This window comes from Callorhinus ursinus, unplaced genomic scaffold (genome assembly GCF_003265705.2).
Source record: "Callorhinus ursinus isolate GAN/ISIS: 27379988/994484 unplaced genomic scaffold, GSC_fseal_2.0 scaffold17, whole genome shotgun sequence".
Classification (NCBI taxonomy): Eukaryota; Metazoa; Chordata; class Mammalia; order Carnivora; family Otariidae; genus Callorhinus; species Callorhinus ursinus.
Genome location: NW_027397079.1, coordinates 34,749,311 through 34,772,283, shown reverse-complemented (window position 1 = coordinate 34,772,283; position 22,973 = coordinate 34,749,311). Strand labels below are relative to the sequence as shown.

Below are 22,973 nucleotides of genomic sequence, written 5' to 3'. Positions count from 1 at the left end.
CACTCTTCTTTCGGGGCTGCATGTTCTGGGGAAGCCAAGTCAGAGGCAAACCCTGAATTCCTCTTGCTCATGGCCAATAAAAACCTAGCTTCGGTGCCTGCTTCCTCTGCTGCAATCAGATATCCTAGTAATAAACAAGTCCGAAAGGCAGGGGAAAGCTCTTGCTTCTTTCTTCTGATTAGTTTTTCTTCCCTTAAAAAAAAGTTTTCTCCTCTAACAGGACGCCAGCCCCAGAAACTTGAGCCCAGAACTGTGCTCTCTCCCGGCCTGTATTCCCCACTCCCTGGTCCTTACCCCCTGGGCTCCTGCAGACATGGGTGGGGGGCTGCCTTCCCCAACCCTAGGAGACTTGGCTCAAAGGCAGGTCGAAGGGTCTTGGGGAGAAGGGTCTTTGCTGCCTGGGGACCTGGCTGCCAGTTTACGGGGAGAGCTAGGTCCTCGGCCTTCTGCTGCTGCTGGGGGGCGGTCAGCAGTGGGGAAGTGAGGACAGGGGACCCCTTTTTTTCCCCTAAGACAGTCCTTCTGAATCCCTCTTGGGGGATTCAGTAAAGAGCCCAGCACTGTGGGTTTTGGTGTTGAGCGCACAGGTCAGAAAGCCAGACAAAGTGCACCTCAGCTGCGAGGGGGGCTTGTAGGGCAGAGGACTTGGGAGCTTCACTTCCTGGGCTGCCCTCGCCTGGGCTCCCTGTCCTGCCCTTGTCCCGTTCCAGGGTAAGCGCGGCTCCGCACGTGGCCCACCGTGGAGTGCCTTCGCTGACATCTCTTTTCTCCCTTCCCTCCCCCAAATAGGGCTTTCAGTGACTTTGCTGTCAGAGATGCTATTCTGTTTGTTTTTCCTTCTGACACTATCTCTCTGGAGAGTTTCTGGTCAAAAGAATTATGTCGAGGCTGCAGATTGCAAGAGAGTTGCGCCTAATGGGGAACAGACAGACAAGACACCTTTCAAGTCCAGCCAAGTTATCCCCCCTCTTTCTCTCTCTCTCCCAACTTCTCATCTTCCCTTCTTGGCTTCAAAGTTGGGCCTAGTTTATGCTAGTTTCTTTGGTACAGCTGCTGAGTAAGGTCACACATTGATCTTATTTGGGAGATTGGCAGCTGGGTCAGGCTTTGCTCTGGAGCCCGAGAGCCGGGGAGCTGGGCTGGGGCACGGGTGTGGCAGGGAGTGTGTGGGGAGCCCCTCGAGCCCCAGAGTGAAGACATGCAGGCCCCCAGGCGGTGGCTTCTGCTCCTTTGTGAGCTCAGAAAACATCTTTTAAATACAAGAAAGGTGCCAAAGGCCCCCTCCCCTTTGTCCCTAGCATATTCCATTTCAGCTCATCTGTGCTGGACTTCATGGGGAATAGAGTGTTAGCTCTGAGGTCCCTTGGGCCCTTGAAAGGGTTTTAGGAGAGGAGCTGAAGGTTAGGAGCCCCCTACCCTGTGACTAGCCACCCAGCCCCACACAGCTACGGTGGATGCCCGGTGATGCAGACTCTGTGGAAAAGGAAGCCGTTTTCGTTCTTTCTTTTTTTCTTTTTTTAAGATTTTATTTTATTTATTTGACAGAGAGAGACACAGCGAGAGAGGGAACACAAGCAGGGGGAGTGGGAGAGGGAGAAGCAGGCTTCCCATTGAGCAGGGAGCCCGATGCGGGGCTCGATCCCAGGACCTTGGGATCATGACCTGAGCCGAAGGCAGATGCTTAATGACTGAGCCACCCAGGCGTCCTGGAAGCCGTTTTCTTCACCTATGTGCTTCTTGAGGGGAGAGGGCAGATTAGCAAAGCTTCTCGGTGGACAGTTTGGATTCTTTTGCCCTTAGTCATGAGGCTGATGTAATAGCATTCAACTGATTTCATGGTAAAGACGGTCACAGTTCCCAGAGCAAATCGGTTCCAATTGCACCGCTGGCGACACCCCCCTTAGCGCAGCCCTTCAAATTGGTGGGCGAGTCCTTCCTGTCCAGAGCTTTGGGGGAAAGCACAGGGCCGCTTCCTTTCAGAAAGACAGGGGTGTCTTGGGTTTTACGAACGTCCCATTTGACCTCATTTCTCCGCTGTAGCCGTGGGGAACAGAATCATCTGTCAGTCTGGCTCTGGGGGGAAAAGGGCACAGCTCTGCATGATCGGGGCCTCGCAGCCCATGGGATAGTTTGAATCCGGGGGAGGAATGTGTGTGTTAGGGAAGGAGGATGACAGAAGGGGGAGGCTAATTCCACTCAGGCTGGGCTTAATTCTCTCCTCCCTGCTCATCCCCATGGCCTGCGGTTTCAAAGTTTGTTCTGCATTAAAAATGTGTCAGTTCTCAACAACTACAATAGACTAAAAACATACACTTCTTTTATGGTAATATGCTTGTCTTAACTTTAAACCTATAAATCTAAGAATATGCCACTTAACAATTGTTATAAGCCCGGGACAATAGTAGATACCAGTGGTATCCCCTTCTGGACTGGGAATGAAGAGCCTTGAGCTTATTTCTCGTTCTGCCACCAACCCACTGGGACCTCAGAAAAGGAGAACAGGATCTTCTCTGGGACACCATGTCGCTGAAATTATCCCATCAGCTCTTGTGAGGGCAAAATGAGAGAATATAGGGGAGAGTGCTTTATGGGCTGGGAATGTTTAAAAAAGGGAGGGGGTAGAGTTAATTTGAGTAATTAAGAGATGCAATGGTTGGAATCTCTGAGGAAGTTTGCAAGGACAAAACCTTGCTGGATTATCGGGAGCCTTTGAGCATCGGAACCTTCTGAGGCGGGCACGAGGCAGACAAGGGCCCAGGCTGGGGGCAGGGAGAGAATGCTAGGCTGCATGGTGGGTCTGTCCCGGAACAGCTGTTTTAACTCAGGAAACTTGCTGTGGATGCTGTCACCGATCTGATGAAAATCTGGAAGGATTCAGATCTGCTGCCTATCACGTGTACCCAAATCAAAGTCACCGTTTTGCTCACTTTTCTCTCTGCCAAAGGTCCTGGCCTGCTGTGGGTACACTGGACAGACCTACTTTCCTTTCCTTTCCTTATCTGGTTTTGACTCAGCCTCCCCTGGCTTGCCTCCTTCATTGTTCTCAATCTCAAGGCACAATCCAGAGAGTTCTTTATGAAAAAGCTTAGACCAGGTCACCTTTCCCAGTGTTCCACAGCCACCCTTGGACCCCTAGTCCGGTTAGCAAAGAAATGAGATATCTGGAAAAACCTAGTGGCTTTGCAAGAGTCAGCCCTATCACTTGGAAAAATCATGTTCTCTTTGGCCTCCTTTCCTGCCCCCTGAAGGGGTGAGACTCAGGGTGAGGGGTCCCTCCCAGGAAATTTGCGTTGGTGGAGTCCCAGTGCTTGCCCCAAGGCTAGCCAATGTCGCCACCTAGAGGCCACTTAAAATAGAGGTTCTTACCGCTTTCCTTCGTAATTCCTGAAATGCCGGCATTTCATTTTCTTGCCTTTAGAAGTTCAGAATTCCTCTTTCATCTACGGTGTGGCTTTGGCTGCATCTCTGACCCAGGGCAAATCCTCCTCTAATGCCGGGCTGGCACGGTGTCAATTGATGGGCACAACTGCTACCTGTTGGCCCCGATGCCCCGCTCCTGTTAGACTCACTCATTACACCAGGTCTTAAAAAATAAATCTTTTAATTGCTTTGTAATCGGCACAGATGGTATAATTCAAACTCATATTTTTAACACACTCTGAAACATGTTATAGCTCTGACTGAAAGAATACGGAATCATCATGGTTTTAGGTTTTACAAAATTACATTCAGCAGCAACAATAGGTTCTAGAAGTTATTTCATGAAATTAAAAGACTGGGGCTTGAAAAAATTAGGAAAAAATATCCAGAAAATAAACAATGCAGACCGAAGTTACCTGTTACGAATATCTGAGAATTGTGCTTTCTGGTTTTTGAAGATCTTGCTACTTTATTAACAACCAAAAAGTTGTAAAATTCTGGCTTATCAGGATAGCAGGGGAGGGGAGGCTATAGATGTGCCTGGAAAATGCTCTGCAGGGGCGGGAACCTCAAAGCCAGGCCTCATTGGAAGTGTGAGCCTGAACTGGCTTTGAAGGAATTTCTGGGAAGCGATGAGATTCACAGGTCTTTGATAAGAAATTACCATTAAGAGGATTATGGTGATGAAGAAATCACAGCATTCAGTTCTCCTCACCGGAGAGCCCAGGGGAAAAAGCTCAAAGCCCTGTCTCTTGAGGAGGATGTTAGAAAGGCCCAAACCCATTTACGTTACCTCTGTCATTTCCAGGGTCAATACCGCGAGGTGGCGAGTGCCATAAACTCTCAGGAGCCATGATTTGGGTTTGGAGCACTGCCTTGAGCCAGTTCCTGAAGTTACCTGTACTGCCATTCCAGAGCAGAGATAAATATTTACTGGGTGGGGTGGAAACTGGGGGCAGCAATCATCTTGCTCCAGAGCAGCAAAGACAATTACTCAGGAGGGGTTTGTAAGAAGATAATTTTCTATGAAAGGGGATGACAAATGTGAATCCCTCTCACTTTGGTGATTATAGCCATCAGTGGCCACATTTTAACCTGGGGAAGGCATTCATGGGCTGGTTGGTATTCCCGGGCAGGCCTGGAAACTGAACTCAATCCCTGGCTGCTGACTTATATCCATTCTGCGGAGATGTCTAGATTTCTCAGCTCCAATCCACAGCCACTACCTGAAGTGAACTTCTTGGGTCAGACCCTAAGTACAGATGGTTTCAGTCAACACATGTCATCATCAGCACGTTCTCTGCAGGTCACAAGGAGGGCACGGCCGTGCTGTAACACAGGGATTGTCAAGACGGAAATCCAGCTGAGTGCAGAGTTCGTCCTCCTGGACAGGCCCTGGCCTCAGTGTCCCTGTGCCACTTCCACCGGTGCCTTCAGGTCGGCTGCTGACTTGTCCAGGGCAGGTTTCTTGGAGTAATCTCGCTCTCCAAAAATGGTGCTTCCTACTCGGACATTCGTAGATCCCACTTCAATCTGCGGGAAAGAAGAGAAAGTATCGGGGCCCGAGTTTAAAATAAGGAAGCGGCTGCGGAAGCCGTGCCTGTCACTGTGGCTCTCGAGGGCCTTCTACAAACAACAACGATAAGGCAGCTGAAGAGGGCCACGGCGCAGTGGTTAACCTTGGGTGTGTTTGAGAAATCAGTAAGCCCGTCCCTGGCGGTCACCATGATTAGGGAAGATGACTGCCGCTTATCTGGGGCTGGGGATATGAGAGGTCATGCTGTGTGACTGAGACGCGGTGGCACAATGAGAGGTCTCACAGCCCACGGCCCTTCCTAATGCTCCATGATTAGGCAGGTGAAAAAATCTCCTCCCGATTGAGCACAGGATCCAGTTCCATCGTACTTATAAACACAAAGTATTTTTGCACTGTTCTGATTTATGTGACTTTCCAAGAATGCAATTACTGGATGCACAGAGTGAAGTTTATATTTTGATTTTTAGCACTTTATCAAGTTACTTCCAGAAAAGCATATATGATAAATAAACTTAAAAAAATCATAGTTTAATTTTTTTAATTTTTTACTTTTAAGTAATCTCTATACCCACCATGGGGCTTGACCTCACGACCCCGAGATCAAGAGTTGCGTGCTCTACCGACTGGGCCAACCAGGTACCCCTTCTTAGTTCTTTAGAATCCACTTAGGGAATTAATATTGAGTTTAAAAAAGTTATGTGTCAGGCTATAATTTCTATACATTTCATTTCAAAAAAGAAGGGGGTGGGGGATGCTGGAACAGTTGAAAGCCACTGCTATTTGGGGCCCTATTGCTACGATGAGGCATTTTCAAAGATTCCTCTGGTAAAAACCGCTTCCTGCTGTAGCCTTTTGGACCCTCCCCTTGAGGTGGATAAGGGCCCCCAGGGAGGACACTCACTGCATGTTGGAAGTCCATGGACATGCCCATGCTCAGCTCGACCTGCTCAGTGGGGATGTTCAGCTTTTTACACAGCTCCTCTCGGAGGGACAGTAACACCTGACAGAAAGACAAGAGTGACATTTATTCTATTCCTGCCTTCTCTAAGGATGCCTGAAAGTGGCTGAATCTGAACATCTCTGCCAAAGATTATTGATTCCTAGTGGTTTCAAGGCCTGTCAAAATTTCCAGAAGTGAAAGTTGTTTTTAGCAAATGCTCCTATTTTCAAAAAAAACTGATCAGCCATTGGAAAAGGAAGAAAAGAACTCATGTTTTAGCCAGGTTCAAGTGGGGTTGAGAAAGGTCTGTGGGGTTTTGGAAACCTATTTTCTCCTCTCCTTATGAGAAGAGTTCAGAAGACGGCTATAACCCCCGAGGCAATATCTGGGATGTCTATGAAGTTTATTACGACAGCCAGTCCTGTGACAGCATTTCGCTAAGATGGTTCCTTAGAATGCGAGCAATCCGCCCCCCACCCCATCCTTGGCCCCCAGTACCTGGAAGTCCGGATTTGGTCCTTGACTAAGATCATAGCCAAAGCTTCCTATGGTCATCAGCCCCACAAATTCCAGGCTGGGGCACTTGGCATTTATGTGTTCCACCACGGCTACTGTCTCTGAAGGCAGAAGGCCGTGTTTACCTTCACAAAAAGGAAGAGAAGACACTAGTACCAACATGTTAGAAGTAGCCAGAGAAAAGCCTTCATTTTCATCCCTTCCTTATAACAAAGGAGGTGACTTTCGGGCTGGAGGACTTCTTGAAAGAAATGTATCCTCAAGTCCTAAAGAGTAACTTTATTTTTGAGGTCTTTGTCTATGTTGCTTCCCTTCTGGTCATGAAATGAGCAATAATCATCTGAATCTCAGTGATCTGCGTTGAGAACAGCTAGAGCAGAGGGAAGAGAAAAAACCACTGCTTTTCTTGGGACACCAAGAAGACTCACATTGTCAAAATGCCAGACTCACCGGAGAATTCTTTTCCTAGCTCTGGTATGTCTATAGTTTCATTAATTTATTAGGACTGTAAACATTTTAAAATAAAGTATGCATCACAGTGTTCACTATGTATTTGTAAAATTTAATGGAACTTGCTAATTAACAACCGGAGGAGGAATCTGCTGCAAATGATTATTTGTTACGCAGTTATAAGCAATATGGATATTCTCTTTCCCTCATTTATCAAATGGAGATGCTATGAATGTTCACTTTAATCTTTAGTTACAGCAAATTATAGCTAATTATCAAGGAATGATGTCACAGACTCAACCTGGAGTTAATTTCAGATGTACCTATATTGATAACGTATTATATAATCTAGGTGCATGCAGAAATAATAATTGTTACAATTTACAGAGCACCTATGTGTCAGGCACATGTGCCAAGTCCTAAGAGCTTTTCACTTAATATAATAACGATACAGTAAGTACTCTATCTCCACTCGAAAAATGAGGAAACTGAGGCACAAGGAGGCTCAGTACCTTGTCCAAGGTCACACAACTAGAAACTATGCAGCTGAGATTTAAAGTCAGGACACGTGGCCTGAGGGTCTATCTGGAAAACAGCCTGCACTGTGTTCCTTCATGTTACGGTTTGGTAAATATTGGGGTTCTGCTGGTCGGTCTGTGAACACTTACTCTTAACAAGTGCTAACAAGTAAGATGTACAGGCTTCCCTGCCAACAGCTCTGCCCATATTACCACTTTCAATCCTCACAACACCCTCTGACGTAGGCACCATTATGATTACCACTGTCTGCCAAGGAAGCTGAGGTACAGAGTGGTCAGGTAACTTGCCCGAGGTTACAATGCTGGAAAGTGCGGGGGCTCAAACCCGAGGTCTGATTTCAAAGCTCCTGCTCTGTTCACTAGGTTACCCTGTCAACCCAAGCCCCTTAAAGATATTAACTGGTGACTTTCTTCTATTCTCTCCCAATGTAACACTAAATAATTTTTTTAACACCTGAGCGTTACAAATGTAACTATGCCATCTCTTTCAGGAGTGATGGACTTCTAGGAATTTTCAGATCAGAGTTACAGTCCCCGTCCTGACTTGTCCTATTCTGGGCCACCAAAAAATTAAGAATTACCAAACCACAATGTATGAAAGAATTATACATGGATTGGCTTAGATGTCATTGTGCCATCTAGATCCTACAGAAAACAGCTTACTTAAAGGCCTGTCATTTCCTTCTAGAACCTTAGCTATCAGATACTTAGGCCTGCCATTCTTCCTGACCTTCAACCATCCTAAAGGAAGAAAAATCTACAATTCAGGTCGGGTCACTTACTCTCCTCTCCACTGGTGTTAACCTGGACCATAACCTTTAACCTTTCAGGAGAACCTTTTTTCTGCCACGAACTGTTCACTTTGTCTGCCAACTTCACAGAATCCACTGTTTCCAGCATGAAGAGATTGGGGACAGCTGTAACAAGAAAGAGGCAAGGTAATTCTTCACTCACCCTACTGCAGCAAGCAACATACAACCAATCTTTTTGACTTGGTGGATGAAAGAACTATTTCCCAGAAAAAGAACAAGACAGTGAAGTATCAGTTCTGTTCAGACTTATTGACGGTTTTACTAGATGTCAGTTTGAATGTCGGCCCACTGCTATCTCATCAGAAAGGACCAATCAGGGAAATAGTGACCTACCGCAACCAGGTGACACACACATTCAAGAGGGCTGGAAATTGTGCAGATTCCCAAGAGCAGGCTTGATGGGACTATACATCTCAGTTCACACTGTGAGAACTGGGTCAAGATGACCAAAAAGAAAGGATAACTATGGAGGCCAAAGTGCTTCCCTGGCATGAAAACGCCATGTTCTTAAACTATGGGACGGGGGTGCTCTGATTCAACAAGGACGGCAGAATGACAGCTAAGGGAGATGCTGACGTCATCGAAACCATCTCCTTTTCCAAAGAAGCATGTGACATGAAGTATCATCACTCTTGCCTCAGATACGTAACAACAGACACATCAGCAACATTAGCAGCTTGCTCTTGTCAAACAGGCAATTTGCTAACCAGTATACATGCATTACTGCTTTTTAATCTTTACCATGGTTCATGAAGCACTATTATTACCTCCACCTTACAGAGAGGGGAAACTGAGGCTCAGAAAGGATAAAGTGTATTCAAGTTTACAAAACTAACAAATATTAGAGCTGTAATTTAAACAATGGCAAACTCCGTATTTTTAAAAAGATTTTATTTGTTTGGGAGAGAGAGAGTGAGAGTTGGTGGGGAGGGGCAAGGGGAAAGGGGCAAGCAGACTCCCTGCTGAGCAGGGAGCCCAACATGGGGCTTCATCCCAGGACCCTAAGATCTGCTTAACCATCTGAGCCACCCAGGAGCCCCATGACTCCAAATTCTTTTTTTTTTTTTAAAGATTTTTCATTTATTTATTTATGTGTGTGTGAGAGGGAAGGAGAGAGCAAGAAAGCACAAGCAAGGGGAGCGGCAGGCAGAGGAGAAGCAGGTTCCCCGCTGAGCAAGGAGCCTGATGCAGGACCCTGGGATCATGACCTGAGCTGAAGGCAGATGCTCAACCGACTGAGCCATCCAGGCGTCCCCTGACTCCATATTCTTAATGCTGAATTTGAGCTCAGGCTACTTGACTTTAAAAAATATGTATTTAAAGGGGCGCCTGGGTGGCTCAGTCGTTAAGCATCTGCCTTCGGCTCAGGTCATGATCCCAGGGTCCTGGGATGGAGCCCCGCACTGGGCTCCCTGCTCAGCAGGAAGCCTGCTTCTCCCTCTTCCACTCCCCCTGCTTGAGTTCCCTCTCTCGCTGTGTCTCCCTCTGTCAGATAAACAAATAAAATCTTAAAAAAAATATGTATTTAAAAAAGAGACCAAAAGTAGACATGCTTGAAGTAAAAAAAAAAAAAATGCAATATAGAAGTATATGCAGTAAAAACTCAAAGCCTCTCACCCTAGAAACTACCACTATTACCATTGGGCTGAGGATTCTTCCACATCTATTTTAGTGTATTTCCATCCAATCACACACACACAGCCCCCTGATGCATAATTTCCTGTTATTTTTTTAAATAACATACAGATTGGATCATACTGGTTTTTTTTCCCCTAAAGATTTTATTTTTAAGTAATCTCTACACCCAATGTGGGACTTGAACTTATAACTTATAACCCTGAGATCAAGAGTTGCACGTTCCACTGACTGAGCCAGTCAGGCGCCCTGGATCACAGTAAATGTTTTATGGGTTGCTTGCTTCCAGTTAGCATTTTTTTTTTCCAGTTACATAATTTTTTTTACATTAGTACCATAAATCTACTGGTACTTTTAACAACTGCAACATTCCACAGAACAGATGATCACAATTTACTTAACATTGTTCTTATTGTTTCTTTTTTAACTATATTGTTTTTTTTTTTTAACTATAAAACCAAAGCTTAGAAACAGATCTTTGGGCACATATACAAGTTGCTATAGGATACATGAGTTCTCAGAATTGAAATTACTAGTTAGGGAGGAAGTACAATTAAAACTGTGTTAGATACTAGAAATCCAAAAAAGCCCTACCATTTTAGAATCTTCCTGGCAAATGGTGGAGTGCTCATTTACTCATGCTCTCAAAACACTGGATATTAGCAGACTTTTTATTTTTTGCAAACCTGATCAGTGAAAAGTAGAATTTATTATTGTATTCTGCATTTCTCTTATTGAGGGTAAGCATTTTTCATTCGATTACTGGTCTTTTGTATATTTTATCCTTATAAATGGCCTATTAGTTTTTCCCTATGTTTTTTCTTATGCATTAACAAATATACATATGGTTCTTTAAACATTATGGACATTAATCTCTTCCCCTTTTAAAAAAATATTATTTTACTACCAATCTGTGCTTCCCTTTTGCTTTGACATATAGAAAGCTTTAATTTTTATGTAAGCAAATGTGCTAATTGTTTCTTTTATGGCTTCCCAACTTTATGTTTTATTTAGAAAGGCCTTTCACCAGCCTTAAAAAATAGAAATATTTTCCTATTTTTCTTCTAATACTTCATAGTTTTGATTTTCAAGTTAAGATTCTTTAACCTCGCTGGAATTTATTTACACTGTGAGGAAGGGAATCTAATTTAATTATTTCTCCAATAAAAAGCTGATTGTCTTGCTGCCACTTTTTAAAAAATTTTTATTGTTATGTTAATCACCATACATTACATCATTAGTTTTGGATGTAGTGTTCCATGTTTCATTGTTTGTGCATAACACTCAGTGCTCCACGCAGAACATGCCCTCTTTAATACCCATCACCAGGCTAACCCATCCCCCCACCCCCTCCCCTCTAGAACCCTCAGTTTGTTTTTCAGAGTCCATGTCTCTCATGGTTTGTCTCCCCCTCCGATTTCCCCCCCTTCATTCTTCCCTTCCTGCTATCTTTTTTTTTTTCTTAACATATATTGCTTTGTTTCAGAGTACAGATCTGTGATTCAACAGTCTTGCACAATTCACAGTGCTCGCCATAGCACATACCCTCCCCAATGTCTATCACCCAGCCACCCCATCCCTCCCATCCCCCCACCACTCCAGCAACCCTCAGTTTATTTCCTGAGATTAAGAATTCCTCACATTAGTGAGGTCATATGATACATGTCTTTCTCTGATTGACTTATTTCACTCAGCATAACACCCTCCAGTTCCATCCACGTCGTTGCAAATGGCAAGATCTCATTCCTTTTGATTTGCTGCCACTTATTAAGTATAAATAGGCTCCCTACTTCCCCCACACTTAATATGAAATAGCTTTTAAAAATAATATAATAGACTTCTGCTTTCTGACAAGATGAAATACAGGGGTCAGATTTACCCTCCCACCTGAACGTCCAAATGGACAAAATATGTAAGACAATGGTTTACAAGAACTGGGTATCATGCAATGAAAGACAGTGATCTCTGAGGGATGAGAAACGAATGAAGTGAGCTCTACAACTGCCCCAGCTTGCTGCCTGGAGAGTTTCTAGAATGTGGCACAGGAAGGGGGAACACGGGCAGAGTGTGGACCCAAGTTGAGGACATGAACTGAGTATCTGGAAAGACTAAGGAGCTAAAGTGCACAGGGCAGAATTCGGGAGAGGACAGAGCTGCACACAGAGAGATCACTGGTGAGTTGTGAAGGGCTCCCTTCCAGAACTCAGCTGGGTACAGATCAGCATGTGCATGTGAGGAAATCAGCCCTGGCTGAGGACAGAACTGTTTGAAAGGATTAGAAGAAATCAGAAATAGGCATGGAATAGTGCCTATTCCCACCAGACAGGCTCAGGATTCATGGGGCACTGGGTATAGAGTACACGGAGTAATGGGCAGTCACACCAACTAATCTTAAAAGCAAGACCTAAAAAGATCAAACTGTTCTCAAGTAACTTAACTGTGTTCCAAACAAAGCTCAAAAATATTTATAAGAATACAAAAACGACCAGCTCCCAACAAGAAAATTCACAATGTTTGGCTGTCCAAAAAAAAAAAAGAAAATCACTCAAAGAAGCAGGAAATATGATACATAATGAGGGGTTAAATCAATCTGTTGAAACTGCTCCAGACTGTCAAAGATGATAGAATCAGTAGATAGCACATTAAAATAGTTTCTATAACCATATGCCATATATAAAAAATATAGAGAGCCATGGAAGATATAAAAAAGACTCAAATTGAACTTCTAGCGTGAAAACTACCATGTAGGAGATGAAAAATCCACTGATGGGATTAATGGTAAGTTAGACAATGCTAAAGAAAGGCTTAGTTACCTTGAAGAAATGATCCAAAATGAAACACAGAGGGGGGAAAAATCATAAAAATTAAAAGAGCATCAGTGGGCTGTGGAATCACCTCAAGCAGGCTGATAGGTAACTGGAATCCCCAAAGGAGAAGAGAAAGGGGGAGGCAGAAAATATATGTGAAGAAACAATACTTGAAAAATTTCTAAACTTGATTAGAACCTCAGATCCAAGAAGCTCAATGAGCCCCAAGCACAAGAAATGTGAAAAAAAAAAATTACACCAAGCCATATCATAATCAAATTGCTCAAAGCCAGTGATAATGAGAAAATCTTAAAAGTAGTTAAAGGAAAAAAAAAACATGTTACACACAGAGGAACAAAGATAAGGATGACATTATATTTCTCATTGGAAACAATGTAAGTAAAGACAGTGGAGCAACATCCTTAAAGTACTGAACGAAAAAACTGTCAAGCTACAGTTCTATCATCTGCAAAATTACCTCTCAAAAATAAAGGTGAAGTTGCAAAAAAGTTCAACAGAAAAGAATGAAGTTGCATCTCCCTCTTCCTTAGGCTATACATAAAAATTAACTCAGAAAGACCCAAAGGTGAGAGTTAACACTATAAAACTCTTAGAAGAAAACAGGAGTAAGTCTTTGTGACCTTGGGGGCATGCGGCTGGCTACTCTCGATCTGAGGGTTGTGAGTTCAAGCCCCACATTGGGCACAGAGATTACTTAAAAAAAAAAATCTTTGTGACCTTGGATTTCTTAGTTACAGTACCAAAAGCACATGCCACAAAAGAAAAAAGAGATAAACTATTGTACATTAAAATGAAAGATTTCTGGGCTACAAATGATACCATAAAGAAAATGAAAAGACAACCCATCGAATGGGAGAAAATATTTGCAAATCATATATAGCATAAAGGACTGATACCTAGGATATATAAAGAACTTTTACAACTCAATAATAAAAAGACCCAATTAAAAAACACATAAAGGATTTGAACAGACATTTCTCCAAAGAAGATGTACAAATGGCCAATAAACACATGAAAAAATGCTCAACTTCATTTGTCATTAGGAAATGCAAATCAAACCACAATGAGATACCATTTCACATATTTTTTATTACACCACTTTATCTCCTTTGTTGACTTATTAGCCATAACTCTCTATTGCGTTATTTTTTTGGTTGCTTTATTTTATTTTATTTTTTAAAGTAAGCTTTATGCCCAATGTGGGGCTTGAACTTATGACCCTGAGATCAAGTTGCAACGCTCTACCAACTGAGCCAGTCAGGCACCCTTATTGGTTGCTTTTAAAGTTGAACACAGTCTACCTTAAAATGGTGTCATACCACTTCATATAAAGTTTAAGAACCTGCTAATAGTATACTTCTGTTTCTTACTTTCCTTTTTGTATGTTACTGTTTCAATGCACTTTACTTTTTTATGTTATAAATCCCACAATACATCATTATTTTTGTTTATATAACATATTATACTAATATAACAGCAGAGAAAAATTAATGAAACTAAAAGTAGTTCTCTGAGGAGACTGATAAACTTGATAAACCTCCAGCCAGATGGATTAGGAAAAAAAAGAGAAGACACAAACTACCAAAATCAGGAATGAGTTGACATCACTACAGATTCTACAGATATTAAAAGGATAATAAAGAGATATTACAAACAACTTAATGCTCATAAATTTATTACTTTAGATGAAATGTGCAAACTCCTCGAGAAACAAAGTAACAAAGCTCATTGAAGAAAAAACAGATTATGTGAATAGTCTATTAACAAAACTGAAACTATAGTTAAAAACCTTCCTACAAAGAAACTCCAGGCCTCACTGGTGAATTCTACCAAGCAGTTAAGGAAGGGACCATACCAATTCCACACAAGCTCTTTCACAAGACTCAAGAGGTGGGAATACTTTCCAGTTCATTCTATGAGGCCAGCATTATTCTGTTACCAAACCTAAAAAAAGATATTACAAGAAAACAACAGCCCATGTCTCTTATGAATGTAGATGCAAACATTCTAAGTAAAACTTAAATCAAATGCAACATTACAGTAAAAGGATAATACTGCCTGACCAAGTGAGCTTATTCCTAAGAATATAGGGGTGGTTTAACATTTGAAAATCAATAAATATAATTCAATATGTTAATAAACTGAAAAAGAAAAACCCATAGGATCATTTCAATGGATGCAATAAAGGCATCTGACAAAATCTAACACTGATTCTTTTTTTTTTTTAAAAGGAAGTTGAGGACTTTTTTATTTTATTTTATTTATTTATTTATTTGAGAGAGAGAGAGAGCACATGAGAGAGGGAAGGGTCAGAGGGAGAAGCAGACTCCCTGCTGAGCAGGGAGCCTGATGCGGGACTTGATCCTGAGACTCCAGGATCATGACCTGAGCAGAAAGCAGTCGCTTAACCAACTGAGCCACCCAGGCGCCCTCTAACACTGATTCTTGATAAAGCCTCTCAGCAAACTAGGATTAGAAGAGTAATTCCTCCTGATAAAAGACATCAAGAAAAACATGCAAGTACACTTTAGCATTTCTATTCAATACTGTATTAGAGGTATTAACTAGTATAATAAGGCAAGAAAAAGAAATAAAAGGCATCCAGATTGGAAATTGTCTTTGTTTATAGGTAACATAATTGTCTACTTAGAAAATTATATGGAAATCTGCAAAAACAAAACAAAACAAAAAACCCAATACCCCCACTAGAATAAGTAGACTTAAAAAACTACTAAGAAACTACTAGAATAAGTAGAACTACTAGCATGGGTTTAACAAAGTTGCAGGATAGAAAATGAACATACAAAATCAATTGTATATTAGCAATTATATATTAGCAAAAAAAAATCAGAAATTGAAGTAACAGCATCAATAATAGTATCAACAGAGGGCATCAAAATATAAGAAAAACTTAGATATAAATCAGACAAAAGATGAGGAAATTCTGCACAATGAAAACTACAAAATATTACTGAGAGAAGTTAAAGAAGACCTAAATAAATACTGAGCTATACCCCCATTAATGTGTTGGGAGATTCAGTATTTTTACTATGTCGATGTTCTCCAAACTGATCTAGAGATTCAATATAATCCAATCAAATACCTGGCAGGATGTTTGTTTTGTTTTATTTTGGTAGAAATTGACAAACTGGTTTATATGGAAATGCAAAGGATCTAGAATAGCCAAAATAACTTTGAAAAAGAAGAACAAAGTTGGGTACTAACAATACTCAATTTCAAGAATTATTAAAAAGCAGGGCGCCTGGGTGGCTCAGTCGTTAAGCGTCTGCCTTCGGCTCAGGTCATGATCACAGGGTCCTGGGATCGAGCCCCACATACCCCAGAGAGAGGGAACACAAGCAGGGGGAGTGGAAGAGGGAGAAGTAGGCTTCCCGCTGAGCAGGGAGCCCGATGAGGGGCTCGATCCCAGGACCGTGGGATCACAACCTGAGCCGAAGGCAGACGCTTAACAACTGAGCCACCCAGGAGCCCCAATAAATAAAATCTTAAAAAAAAAATTATTATAAAGCTCCAGTAAATCAAAATAGCATGCTATCAGTGTAAAAGTAGGTAAGTAGATCAGTGGAACAGAGTAAACAGTCTAGAAATAAACCCATGGATAGCTGATTTTTGATAAAGGTGCAAAGGAATGAAATGGAGAAAGGACAGACTTTCCAATAAGTAGTGTTGGAACGATTAGATATTTATATGCAAAAAAACCCCTAACTTGGAATCATACCTTGCACCATTTACAATAATTAACTCAAAGTGAATAATGAAGCTTAATATAAGACTGAACAGTATAAAACTGCTAGGAGAAAATCTGTATGATTTGAACCATAGGGAAATATTTTTTAGATACAACACCTAAAGCACAGTCTATGAAAATATATATTGATAAAATGGACTTCATCAAATTAAAAACTTCTGGTCTTTAAAAGACACTGTTAAGAGAAGGAAAAGGCAAGCAATAGAGTGGGAGAAAAAATTTGCAAAGCCTGTATCTGATAAAGGACTATTATCCAGAATATATAAAGAATTCTCCTGTCTGAAAAGTAAAAAAATCCAATTAGAAAACAGGTAAAAGATTTTGATAGACACTTCACCAAAGAAGATAGATGGACACAAACATGTGAAAAGATGTTCCATATCATTAGCCATTAGGGAAATGCAAGGACACCACCACATACCTACCAAAATGGCTAAAATTAAAAGAATGACTACGTGAAGTGTGGACAAGGATGTGGAGGAACTTGAACCACTGCTGGTGGGAATGTACAACGGCACAACCACTTTGGAAGACAGCTTGGCAGTTTCTTCAAAAGTTAAACATACATGATGGGTAGCGGGTTTCAGTTCTAAGAGAGGAAAAGAATTCTAGAGGATGGATAGTAGTGGTGGTTGCAAACAATGTGAATGAACTTGATGCCATTGAACTGTATACTTAAAAATAGTTAAGATGATTAGTTTTATGTTATGTGTATTTTACCAGAATTAAAAAAGTTAAACATATATTTATCATGTGATTCAGCCATTCTACTCCTAGGTATTTATTCCAAGAAGAAAAAGTCCAGGGGTGCCTGGGTGGTTCAGTCTGTTAAGCGTCCGCCTCCTGATTTCAGCTCAGGTCATGATCTCAGGGTAATGAGATCAAGCCCCACATTGGGCTCAGCATGGAGTCTGCTTGTCCCTCCCCCCAACCCCTACTGCTCACATGCTCTTTCCCTCTCAAATAAAAATCTTAAAAAAAAAAATTCTTACAAAGATGTTCACAACAATTTTTCCCCCTTAACTCTATAATAATTTTATTTGTCATAGCCCCAAATTAGAAGAAACCCAAATGGCCATCAATAGGTGAATGGTTAAACTAAAAGGAGTGAACTACTGACACATAAATCAACATGATTAACCTTAAAATAATTATGCTGAGTGGAAGAAGTCAGACCAAAAAAAGTACATACTATTTATGATTCCATTTATATAAAACTCTTAACAAGGTAAACTAATCTACAGTGACAGAAAGCAGGTAAGTAGTGCTGAAGGAGGGGGGCACCTGGGTGGCTCAGTTGGTTAAGCATCTGCCTTTGGCTCAAGTCATGATCCCAGGGTCCTGGGATCGAGCCCCGCATCGGGCTCCCTGCTCAGCGGGGAGTCTGCTTCTCCCTCTGCCCCTCCCCTCTGCTCATGCTCACACTCTCTAAATAAATAAATAACAAAATCTTAAAAAAAAAAAAAAGTAGTGTTGAAGGAGGAATTGGGGGAAGAAGCAGAAAGAAGGGGTTACAAAGGACATGAAGAAACTTTTTGGGGTGATGGACGTGTTTACTATCTTGACTGCTGCAATGGTTTCACAGGTACAATCATATGTTGAAACTAATCAAATTGTGCACTTTAAGTATATACAATTTACTGTAGGTCAATTATACTTCAATAAAGCTGCCTAAAAAAATAAAGGTTATTTTAATTTTGACACGTTGAGAGAAGTACTCAGTTCCTTAAACAGATCTCCACATGTCATTAGCATATGGTTAAATCCTTCTGTAGTTAATTCTTAATTTACTGTACTTTACTGTATTTTGCCGTATATATTTTATTATTACATACCGTGTTTGTTTTATTGTATGTTATTATATTTTATTTACTGTAGCTTTTTTTTAAGATTTCATTCATTTTTTTGACAGAGAGAGAGAGCACAAGCAGAGGGAGTGGCAGGCAGAGGGAGAAGAAGAAGCAGGTTCCCCACTGAGCAAGGACCTGATGTGGGGCTCGATCCCTGGACCCTGGGGATCACGACCTGAGCTCAAGGCAGACGCTTAACCAACTGAGCTACCCAACCACCCCTATAGCCTTACATTTAAAGGGAAAAGGACAAAAATGTCTCCCTTGTCAAGTGAAAAATTTTATGGGCTATAATTCCTTATAATTTATTTGAAAGACCACCAAATGATACCTAACATTTCCAAGTAGGGTAGGTTTCCAAGTATAAACAACCCAGTCAACGGTGAATTCATTCTGTTCTTGATATGAGGCTTTTTCCTCATACTAAGAATTAAGATTTCTTTTCCCAAAAAACTCCAAAACACAAATGGTGAATTAGGACTATTCTAAAAGCTGTTCCCTTTTCCAAAGAAAGTAGTGTAAGTAATATAATGATAGAGATTTTGTCTTCATATTTAGAATTTTATCTTACCCATCAATTTGTTGACATTTTGTTTCTGTAGGTGCCCAATGAAGTGCCATTTGATATCAGGACATGAAGAAAGAATCTGAAGAGAAAAAGGTAACCATGTTTGACTTTGAATTTATGAAGGCCTTGCTGGCTCAAATACCTTACACACTCCCTTCTGTCTTTTCATGTCTATGCAACAAACCACTATCACCATCTTCAGCCAGGCAGGTTCCTAAGGATACTTAGAGAAAAACCTAAGGCTTCTACTCTGTTTCTCTTCCTTGTTCCCATCAGCTCCTTCTATCTTTTAGATATCATCCATGAAAAATGAATTGATTGTGGAGAACCTGGCTGGTTCAGTCGGTAGAGCACATGACTCTTGATCAGGGTGGTGAGTTCAAGCCACACATTGGGTGTGGAGTCTACTTTTTTTTTTTTTTAAAGATTTTATTTATTTATTTATTTATTTGAGAGAGAGAGAGAGAGAGAAACAGCATGAGAGGGGATAGGGTCAGAGGGAGAAGCAGGCTCCCTGCTGAGCTGGGAGCCCGATGTGGGACTCGATCCCAGGACTCCAGGATCATGACCTGAGCCAAAGGCAGTCGCTTAACCAACTGAGCCACCCAGGCACCCAGGTGTGGAGCCTACTTAAAAAAAAAAAAAAAAGGATGAACTGATTAAAGCTTTCAAATCTCAGAAGGACCCAGGATTATAGCAAGCTCCTAAATCACCACATCCAAAAAGCTGCAAAGGAGAAAACTATAGTCTTAGTGTTAATAAAGAAAGAAAATCTAGCTGAGAAATATTTGGAGCTCAAGGTGAATGTAGACATTTCTACCACCAGTTGACCCTCCTGTAAAACTCAACCACCATAATGGGTCTAACTTTCAACTGAAGGGCCAAGATTAGATACAAACTGAAGGATTGAGGTATCCACTTACTTTAGGATTTGATGCTTTTTCTAGCAGTTCTTGAACCTAAAGGAAAAAAACAACACGAGTCAGAAGCCTGGCAATCACGACTCTTCCAAAGGCAGACTGGAAAAGGACTCTTACGTAGTTCTCCCCGAAAGTACGCTGGCCATGACTGTAGGCTTCAATCACCATGTCTGCAGGTTTGGTTTTGCTGACTGCTACTAGCCGGGGCTGGATGGCTGGGAGATCCTGCCAAGAGGGAAAGAGCCAAATGAGTAAATGTTTAGGAATATTATCCCAATAAGTTCTGTAAGATGGATCCCATAGAATCAATCGGCATAGGTCTTAACTTGACATGCGGTAAGCTCCATTATTCCAATACTGGAGGGAGACCAGCATTAAATAATGTTGATCCAATGTCTTTCAAATGTATGGCATCTAAATCTAGAGTGTTAACTATTTTAACATCTAGTCTCTCTCAGGAGAACTGGGAAGGTAAGTAAAAGCAGTATTTCCTTAAAATGCGGTCTTTGACCAACTGCATCAGCATCATCCTGGTACCACTCCAGACCTACTGAATCTGAATCTCTGGAGCTGGAGTCTGAGAATCTGCTATTTAAACAAACTCTCCAGATGATGCTCTTGTCTACCAAGGTTGGAGGTTTAAGAATCACTTCATTAAGGGAAGGCATTACCCTCTGACTAGAGGGGATGCCACTGCTGGCTTATGAAACTCCAAGTTAAGTTTTGGAAACTCATTCTGGGCCTGGTATATTCATTAACATTGCCCCCCACATTCCAAAGTGGCCTGAATGTCTTTGTAATTTACTGTGCAATCTATCAAGAACCAGTAGCAGAACTGAGGTAGGGACACCAAAAACTCTGGACTCAGGATTAGGCCCATATGACCCCCCGTATGATGTGTACGGCCATCACATAAAAAGCAGAGCTTCTCTGCATTCTGCTGCAACCAAATCTATACAGAGGCAACAAGAGATCATCTATCCTCATATATCTCAGTTTTCATGTACCCCATCACCCTCTGCAATTTTTACAGAATTACTGTATTTTTTTTTTCAAAGATCTCTTTTATTGTCTGTGTGTAGAACCAAACAGAGGCTCATTTTTCTAAGGGCAGCAATGATACACTCACAGTGATTCAGTAGAAATGAATGAGGGACACGTCATGTCAGGCACAGTGGATCCTCCATTCACGTGGATTACTCTGCTGCTTAGAAAGACCCATAACTTAAAACAGGCACAACCTCATGCCTCTGAACACGACATGGAAGAAACCTTGAATGCTTTTTTCTAACACGACTGTGACAGCTAATTTTATGAGAATCACTATTTTCAAAGGCCCTGAAGAGAGAGGAGCGTCTGGGCACAGGACTGGCGCTGCTCCAGTCCGCTAATGCTTTTGACCTTTACACAAGGCGGGGTGGGCAATGGCCGCGATGTCGGAGGTGGTCATTTTCTCGGGTGGTGGACACCTTCTGCTCCAACTGAACCAACCTCCAGAAAACCTGGCAGGCTCATTGCGAGGTCACGGAGGAAACCCTTCGCTAGCTTTGTGGGGGCTCTGCAACCCGCGCCGACGCCAAGGCGGCAGGACGGCTCGCCGCCAGGAGACCCCCTCTGCGTCACCGTGACAACCCATTCCCACGCGGGCGTCCCCTCAAAGCAGCGGCCCACCGTCCCCACGCTGTCTCCTTCCTCACCCGCGGCCGCCGTGCCACCGCCTGCTGCACGCGCTCGTTCACTGTCCGCAGAGCGAACCCGACTCCCAGCTCCGCCGACATGCTGCCTGCTCTCCACATCCCCAGGGACCAACGCCGAGCCCAGACCCCTCGCACCCCCAGGCTGAGACCGCTTTCCGGTCCCGCCCAGCACGCGTCTTGTATGGTCCAATCGCCGCTTACCACCGAGTCGTCTCATCCAATCGACACTGGGGCGGGGGCGGGATGGCGGGCGGCTCCGCCCCGCGGCGGCGGCCATCTTGGGGAGGGCGCCGGGGCCTTGCTGGGGACATTCTGGCCGGGCTCCGGACGCGGGGCTGGGGTGTGGGGGCCGCCTCTGGAGTAGTCCCGGTGCGCCCCCCGCCCCGGCGAGCCTTCCACGTCCAGCTGCCTGAGCCGCCGCCCCCGGCCCTGTGGGAGCTTTCTGACGAAAAAAAAGAGGGCCTGTTCCTGGGTCCTTGTCCTTTTCCAAATGCCCCACAGATCTGCCCGTCCCTGGCGTTCAAAGAGCTGCGTGGGTACCAGGACTTGAAGCTGCTGGAGCGGGAGACATGGCTTTTAGTGTCTCAGATGAGTCTTGTGAGGAACCGGTTGTTAAGAGATATAAAAGAAAACTGTTTCTAAAGAACACGGCCTGATTCAAATGTGTGGTTATTTCTTCTTGTCATCCTTGAAACCAGTGCTGTCCAATTGAAATACGCGATCCACACAAGTAATTAAAGAATTTCCAGTAGGCGCATAAAAAGTAAAACATTTTAATGAATACATTTAACCCAGTACCTCCAAAGTTTCACTATGCAACCAATAGGAAAACTCAATGAGGCCAAGATGCCCATCGACAGATGAATGGATAAAGAAGATGTGGTATATATACACAATGGAATATTATGCAGCCATCAAACGGAATGAGATCTTGCCATTTGCAACGACGTGGATGGAACTGGAGGGTGTTATGCTGAGTGAAATAAGTCAATCAGAGAAAGACATGTATCACATGACCTCACTGATATGAGGAATTCTTAATCTCAGGAAACAAACTGAGTGTTACTGGAGTGGTTGGGGGTGGGAGGGATGGGATGGCTGGGTGATAGACATTGGGGAGGGTATGTGCTACGGTGAGCGCTGTGAATTGTGCAAGACTGTTGAATCACAGATCTGTACTTCTGAAACAAATAACGCAACATATTTTAAGAAAAAAGGAAAAGAAGAAGATAACAGGAGAGGAAGAAAAGGGGAGTATGTCAGAGGGGGAGACGAACCATGAGAGATGATGGACTCTGAAAAACAAACTGAGGGTTCTAGAGGGTAGGGGGGTGGGGGGATGGGTTAGCCTGGTGATGGGTATTGAGGAGGGCACGTTTTGCATGGTGCACTGGGTGTTATGAACAAACAATGAATCATGGAACACTGCATCAAAAACTAATGATGTAATATATGGTGATTAACATAACAATAAAAAAATTTAAAAAAAAAA

The 22,973-nt window shown here is 42.6% G+C and overlaps 1 protein-coding gene across 1 annotated transcript; it reads right to left on the bottom strand.

The window, feature by feature from the left end:
- Positions 1 to 3,584: 3,584 nt before the first annotated feature.
- On the bottom strand, positions 3,585 to 21,638 carry PLPBP (pyridoxal phosphate binding protein). The gene is made up of 8 exons (XM_025886184.2): positions 21,482 to 21,638; positions 19,902 to 20,009; positions 19,788 to 19,823; positions 18,868 to 18,943; positions 8,185 to 8,319; positions 6,396 to 6,538; positions 5,859 to 5,957; positions 3,585 to 4,953 (listed from the first exon to the last, which is right to left on the bottom strand). The coding sequence occupies exons 1-8, from the start codon at positions 21,578 to 21,580 to the stop codon at positions 4,822 to 4,824; spliced, it is 828 nt and encodes a 275-aa protein (XP_025741969.2). The 5' UTR covers positions 21,581 to 21,638; the 3' UTR covers positions 3,585 to 4,821.
- Between the last annotated feature and the right edge of the window lie 1,335 nt (positions 21,639 to 22,973).